This window comes from Blennius ocellaris (assembly GCF_963422515.1).
Source record: "Blennius ocellaris genome assembly, chromosome: 6".
In the NCBI taxonomy this organism is placed as follows: domain Eukaryota; kingdom Metazoa; phylum Chordata; class Actinopteri; order Blenniiformes; family Blenniidae; genus Blennius; species Blennius ocellaris.
The window spans coordinates 857,571-864,712 of NC_137655.1; the positions used below are offsets into that span (position 1 = coordinate 857,571).

General features: G+C 56.5%; 1 protein-coding gene across 1 annotated transcript; it reads right to left on the minus strand.

Annotated features, from left to right (window-relative positions):
- Positions 1-733: 733 nt before the first annotated feature.
- On the minus strand, positions 734-4,846 carry lacc1 (laccase (multicopper oxidoreductase) domain containing 1). Its single transcript, XM_080497859.1, is given in 5 exon segments — positions 734-1,272; positions 1,376-1,601; positions 4,313-4,478; positions 4,553-4,708; positions 4,711-4,846. Coding segments are annotated over 5 exon segments (960 nt in total). The 5' UTR covers positions 4,762-4,846; the 3' UTR covers positions 734-911.
- Positions 4,847-7,142: the final 2,296 nt, after the last annotated feature.

The following is a 7,142-nucleotide window of genomic DNA, read 5'->3' on the forward strand; positions in this document are numbered from 1 at the left end:
CCCTCAGTGAGTCGTTTGGTTCCCTTGGAGTCATTTGGTTCCCTCAGTGAGTCGTTTGGTTCCCTCTGAGTCATTTGGTTCCCTCAGTGAGTCGTTTGGTTCCCTCTGAGTCATTTGGTTCCCTCAGTGAGTCGTTTGGTTCCCTCGGAGTCATTTGGTTCCCTCAGTGAGTCATTTGGTTCCCTCGGAGTCATTTGGTTCCCTCAGTGAGTCGTTTGGTTCCCTCGGAGTCGTTTGGTTCCCTTAGTGAGTCGTTTGGTTCCCTCGGAGTCATTTGGTTCCCTCAGTGAGTCGTTTGGTTCCCTCGGAGTCATTTGGTTCCCTCGGAGTCATTTGGTTCCCTCAGTGAGTCGTTTGGTTCCCTCGGAGTCGTTTGGTTCCCTCAGTGAGTCGTTTGGTTCCCTCAGTGAGTCGTTTGGTTCCCTCGGCGTCGAGCTTCAGTTCCGCTGAAGTTCTTGACCTTGAAAAGAAGGAACTTCAGGATTTTTGTTGTTTGAGAAGAAAAATGATGAAAAGTGAAGAAACTTTCTTTGATATATTTTAGTTGTTTTCTAGAAAAAAGGGCTTTTTAACACCGAAGAGAATAAAAACCGTCTGAATCCCTCCGACGTCTGAGTTCTTTGTCTGGTTCACTGGGGGGGGGGGCAGGGGGACACTGTGGGGGTGGGGGGGCAGGGGGGGGGCGACACCAGGAGACTTTATTCAATGTTTTATTAAAAGAAATGTGGTCAAACATGTTTTATTTCTTGTTTCTCAGAAAAGCAGGTTTAAGTGCCGACGTTGTTTTTTCTCCGCCCGTCCAGCAGGGGGCGGCGCAGCTCGTTGTTGTTGTTTGTCCTGCTGGCCAGAGGACATGTTGACACTCTCCTGTCCTCCTGCTGCACTTGTTAACCGCGACTGCTGGACAACTTTTACAAACTCTGGACGTCGTCGGAGCCGAAAGCAGCAGAAGCTCCGTCCGTCTCCGGGGTTCCTGCTGGAGCCTGGAGGCGTCCGGAGGCCGCCGCTCCGCCCACTGCTCCGCCCACGGCTCCGCCCACCGCCGCTCCGCCCACTGCCGTTCCGCCCACTGCTCCGCCCACTGCTCCGCCCACCGCCGCTCCGCCCGGGATCCACAGGAAGCCCACCTGGGTGCCGAAGTGTGCGCCGTCGCGGACGTGTGAGAAGAAGAGCTGCGGGTTGCAGGAGGTGCAGAGCGTCACGGCGCGGCGGCCCGGCGACGCGTCGTCGTGGATGTTCTCCGGCAGGACTCCGCCCCTCTGGAGGAGGAGCCTGGAAACAGGAAGTACGCTCCGATTGGCTCTGGTGGGACTTCCCAGGTCTGGAGGCGAGGAGGGGGGGGGGGGGGGGGGGAGGGGGAACGGCGGCGCGGCACCTGTTGGCGAGGCGGATGTCGACGTGCGGCCGCGGCGAGTCCGGGTCGGGGACGCAGTCCGGGTGGATCCGGCTGAAGGCCCGGGCCTCGGCCCGGTCCAGGGTGAAGCAGCAGGGGCCCACCGAGGGGCCCACCGCCACCGCCACGTCCCCCACCCTGCAGCCGAACCCCCCCACCATGGCCTTCACCGTCTCCATGGCGACGCCCAGCAGAGTCCCCTTCCAGCCTGCGGGACAGGCGGGAGCTCGGGAACGTTCCAGGCTCCCGGAACGTTCCAGGTTTCCAGAACATTCCAGGCCTCCAAAACATTCCAGGCCTCCGGAACGTTCCAGGCTTCCAGAACATTCCAGACTTCCGGAACGTTCCAGGCTTCCAGAACATTCCAGACTTCCGGAACGTTCCAGGCTTCCAGAACATTCCAGGCCTCCGGAACGTTCCAGGCCTCCGGAACGTTCCAGGCTTCCAGAACATTCCAGACTTCCGGAACGCTCCAGGCTTCCAGAACATTCCAGACTTCCGGAATGTTCCAGGCTTCCAGAACATTCCAGACTTCCACAACATTCCAGGCCTCCAGAACGCTCCAGGTTTCCAGAACGTTCCTCGCCTCCAGAACGTTCCAGGTTTCCAGAACGTTCCAGGCTTCCAGAACGTTCCAGACTTCCGGAACGTTCCAGGCCTCCGGAACGTTCCAGGTTTCCAGAACGTTCCTCACCTCCAGAACGTTCCAGGCTTCCAGAACATTCCAGACTTCTGGAACGTTCCAGGCTTCCAGAACATTCCAGGCCTCCAGAACGTTCCAGGCCTCTAGAACGTTCCAGGCCTCCGGAACATTCCAGGCCTCCGGAACGTTCCCGGCTTCCAGAACATTCCAGACTTCCAGAATGTTCCAGGCTTCCAGAACGTTCCAGGCCTCCGGAACGTTCCAGGCCTCCGGAACGTTCCAGGCTTCCAGAACATTCCAGACTTCCGGAACGTTCCAGGCTTCCAGAACATTCCAGACTTCCGGAACGTTCCAGGCTTCCAGAACGTTCCAGGCTTCCAGAACATTCCAGACTTCCGGAACGTTCCAGGCCTCCGGAACATTCCAGGCCTCCGGAACGTTCCCGGCTTCCAGAACGTTCCAGGCTTCCAGAACATTCCAGACTTCCAGAATGTTCCAGGCTTCCGGAACATTCCAGACTTCCGGAACGTTCCAGGCCTCCGGAACGTTCCAGGCTTCCAGAACATTCCAGGCCTCCAGAACGTTCCAGGCCTCCAGAACGTTCCAGGTTTCCAGAACGTTCCTCGCCTCCAGAACGTTCCAGGTTTCCAGAACGTTCCAGGCTTCCAGAACATTCCAGACTTCCAGAACATTCCAGACTTCCGGAACGTTCCAGGCCTCCGGAACGTTCCAGGCTTCCAGAACATTCCAGGCCTCCAGAACGTTCCAGGTTTCCAGAACATTCCTCGCCTCCAGAACGTTCCAGGCTTCCAGAACATTCCAGGCCTCCAGAACGTTCCAGGCCTCCAGAACGTTCCAGGTTTCCAGAACGTTCCTCGCCTCCAGAACGTTCCAGGCTTCCAGAACATTCCAGACTTCCAGAACATTCCAGACTTCCGGAACGTTCCAGGCTTCCAGAACATTCCAGACTTCCGGAACGTTCCAGGCTTCCAGAACATTCCAGACTTCCAGAACATTCCAGACTTCCAGAACGTTCCAGGCTTCCAGAACATTCCAGGCCTCCAGAACGTTCCAGGCTTCCAGAACATTCCAGGCCTCCAGAACGTTCCAGGTTTCCAGAACGTTCCTCGCCTCCAGAACGTTCCAGGCTTCCGGAACATTCCAGACTTCTGGAACGTTCCAGGCTTCCAGAACGTTCCAGGCCTCCAGAACGTTCCAGGCCTCCAGAACGTTCCAGGCTTCCAGAACGTGCCAGGCTTCCAGAACGTTCCTCGCCTCCAGAACGTTCCAGGTTTCCAGAACGTGCCAGGCTTCCAGAACGTTCCAGACTTCCGGAACGTTCCAGGCCTCCGGAACGTTCCAGGCTTCCGGAACGTTCCAGGCTTCCAGAACATTCCAGGCCTCCAGAACGTTCCAGGCCTCCAGAACGTTCCAGGTTTCCAGAACGTTCCTCGCCTCCAGAACGTTCCAGGCTTCCAGAACATTCCAGACTTCCAGAACGTTCCAGGCTTCCAGAACATTCCAGACTTCTGGAACGTTCCAGGCTTCCGGAACATTCCAGGCCTCCAGAACGTTCCAGGCCTCCAGAACGTTCCAGGCTTCCAGAACGTTCCTCGCCTCCAGAACGTTCCAGGTTTCCAGAACGTGCCAGGCTTCCAGAACGTTCCAGACTTCCGGAACGTTCCAGGCCTCCGGAACGTTCCAGGCTTCCAGAACATTCCAGGCCTCCAGAACGTTCCAGGCCTCCAGAACGTTCCAGGTTTCCAGAACGTTCCTCGCCTCCAGAACGTTCCAGGCTTCCAGAACATTCCAGACTTCCAGAACGTTCCAGGCTTCCAGAACATTCCAGACTTCTGGAACGTTCCAGGCTTCCGGAACATTCCAGGCCTCCAGAACGTTCCAGGCCTCCAGAACATTCCAGGCTTCCAGAACGTTCCAGGCTTCCGGAACGTTCCAGGCTTCCGGAACGTTCCAGACTTCCGGAACGTTCCAGGCCTCCGGAACGTTCCAGGCTTCCAGAACATTCCAGGCCTCCAGAACGTTCCAGGCCTCCAGAACGTTCCAGGTTTCCAGAACGTTCCTCGCCTCCAGAACGTTCCAGGCTTCCAGAACATTCCAGACTTCCAGAACGTTCCAGGCCTCCGGAACGTTCCAGGCTTCCAGAACATTCCAGACTTCCAGAACGTTCCAGGCCTCCAGAACGTTCCAGGCCTCCGGAACGTTCCAGGCTTCCAGAACGTCCCTCGCCTCCAGAACGTTCTAGTTCCTCGCCGTACCTGCGTGAGCGACCCCGACGACCCTCCGGACCGGGTCAGTGAACAGAACCGGCATGCAGTCGGCCCCCGGCGCCGCCAGAACCACGTCGGTCCGGTCCGTCACCATGGCGTCGTAGCGTTCCGGCTCCGGGTTCCCCAGAACCCAGACGGCGTTGGCGTGGTCCACCTGCAGGAGAACCACAGTCGTGACGGGTTCCCCGGGTTCCCCCCCCCCCCCCCCCCCCCCCCGCCCTCCAGTACCTTGATACCTTGACCAGGACGCAGCGGTAGCGGGTGGAACCCGGCGTGCAGCGCCAGGCGGCGCCGGTTCTCCGTCACCACGGCGACGGGGTCCCTCCTGCTCCGGCTGCTGAACAGGTTCATGGCGGAGAGCGTAGGGACCTCCGACACGCCCGCCAGCGCCGCGTACTGAAGCCGTGAGCGAAGACGTCTGGAGGACCGGAGAACATCGTCACAAACCAAGACCGGTTCTACTGGGAACCTTTTAATATCGCTTCTACTGGAATTATTATTATTGTTATTATTATTATTGTTATTATTATTATTATTGTTATTGTTATTATTATTGTTATTGTTATTATTATTGTTATAATAATAATAATAATAATAATAATAATTATTATTATTATTATTGTTATTGTTGTTATTATTATTATAATTATTATTGTTATTATTATTGTTATAATAATAATAATAATTATTATAATTATTATAATTATTATAATTATTATAATTATTATAATTATTATTGTTGTTATTATAATAATAATAATAATTATTATTATTGTTATTATTGTTGTTGTTATTATTATATTGTCACTTTGATTGTTTACTGTTATGATGAATATTATTATATTATGATCATAACAATATTGTCTCCACAGATCAGAGGACAGACACGTGAGGACGAGACCAGGATGTCCAACCTGTCCTCCCCGCTTCAGCAGACCTGGCTCTGTGGTGACGTCATCACCAAGCCCAATAACGCGTCATTAGAGCAGGTGTTGAAGTGGGCGGGGCTAACGCCGCAGGACAGGTTGGACAGCCCGGTCCACAGCTCGGTCCTGACCTGAGATCAGTGAGGACTTGAGGACCGACACGCCCCCCCCCCGAGGAGGGAGCCGCTGGAGGAACTGCCGCACCTCCTCCTGCACCTCCTCCCGCCCGGGCCCCGCCCCCCCCGGCCCCCCCGGGGCCCCGGCCCGCAGCCGGTAGGTGACGCGGTACATGTCGGTGAAGAGCAGCAGGAGGAAGGGCCGCAGCAGCTCGCGGCCCCGCGGGGTCGTGAGGACCCGGACCGAGCGGAGCTGCAGCCGGTCCACCGCCGCCTTCAGCCGGAACACGAGCTCCGCCGTGGAGCCGCCGCTCAGCACGGAGCCCCGGGGGGGGGGGCCGGGGGGGGCCGCCGCTCAGCACGGAGCCCCGGGGGGGCGAGGAGGGGGGGGGCCCCGGGGGGGGCCGGAGGGCCCGCACAGCAGGAAGACGTGACGGGGTGAGCCGTCCTCCTCCTCCTCTTCCTCCTCCTCTTCCTCCTCCGGCCTCCAGTCGTGCAGCAGGTCCACCAGCACGGCCTCAGCCATGGTCCCGGTCCAGTCCCGGTCCAGTCCCGGTCCAGTCCCGGTCCAGTCCCGGTCCGAGCCGGTCTGCAGGAACAGGAAGAGCCGCTGAATGACGCTCCTCCCCGGGTGACTTCCTGCTGACACCCGGAGCTCCTCCCCGGAGAGGAGGAGGAGGAGGAGAGAGGAGAGAGGAGGAGGAGGAGGAGGAGGAGGAGGAGGAGGAGAGAGGAGGAGGAGGAGGAGAAGTTTAGTTCAAGAACCCAGAATAGAACTTTCTTTTACTTCCCCCCCCCCCCCCTCTCTCTCTCTCTCTCTCTCTCTCTCTCTCTCATTTCATTTAACTTCCATCCTGAGAACCGGAGCGGTGGAAGAACCTTGGACCTGGTCCCCTCCAGACCCTGGTCCCCTACAGACCCTGGTCCCCTCCAGACCTGGTCCCCTACAGACCCTGGTCCCCTCCAGACCTGGTCAGACTGCAGTCCCCCCCCCCCCTCCAGCAGGGGGCGCCAGAGCTCCAGACATCAACGTCACTCTGGCTCGTTTTAATGAAGGAACCGATTTACTCAGGACGAGTCTGACATCTGATCTGGTCCCCCCCCCCCCCCACGGTGTCCCCCCCCCCCCCCCCACGGTGTCCCCCCCCCACGGTGTCCCCCCCCCCCCCACGGTGTTCCCCCCCCCCCGGGGGGCTCTAATCATCTCGTCTTTCTGATCCTCAAACTGTTAATTAACTTCAATCAATGAATCGTTTCTGCTCGTTTTTCCTTCCTCAGGTTGTTTTCTTCTGCATCGTTTTCATGAAGCTTTCAAACGTCCCAGTTCTTGTTTCTTTCTTTTCTTTGAAGTGATCAAAGTCATTGAATCATCAATTTCCTGCTTGTTTTGTTTTGTGACAATAAATAGAGCAAATCAAGATTTTATTTTATTTTTTTATTTTTTGCATCGCCGCTTGTTTTTGTTGACGTTCGGTTGTTTGTGTGTTTGTCTCGTCCTGCTGGTGTAGACCCGGTCCCGGTCCCGGTCGACCCGGTTCCCGTCGTGCACGGCGCTCTTTCTCTCTCCCTCTCTCTCTCTTTCTCTCTCTCTCTCTCTCTCTCTTTCTCTCTCCCTCTCTCTCTCTCTCTCTCTCTCTCTCGCTCTCTCTTTCTCTCTCTCTCTCTCTCTCTCTCACTCTCTCTCGCTCTCTCTCTCTCTCTCTCTCTCTCTCTCTCTTTCTCTCTCTCTCGCTCTCTCTTTCTCTCTCTCGCTCTCTCTCTCTCTCTCTCTCTCTC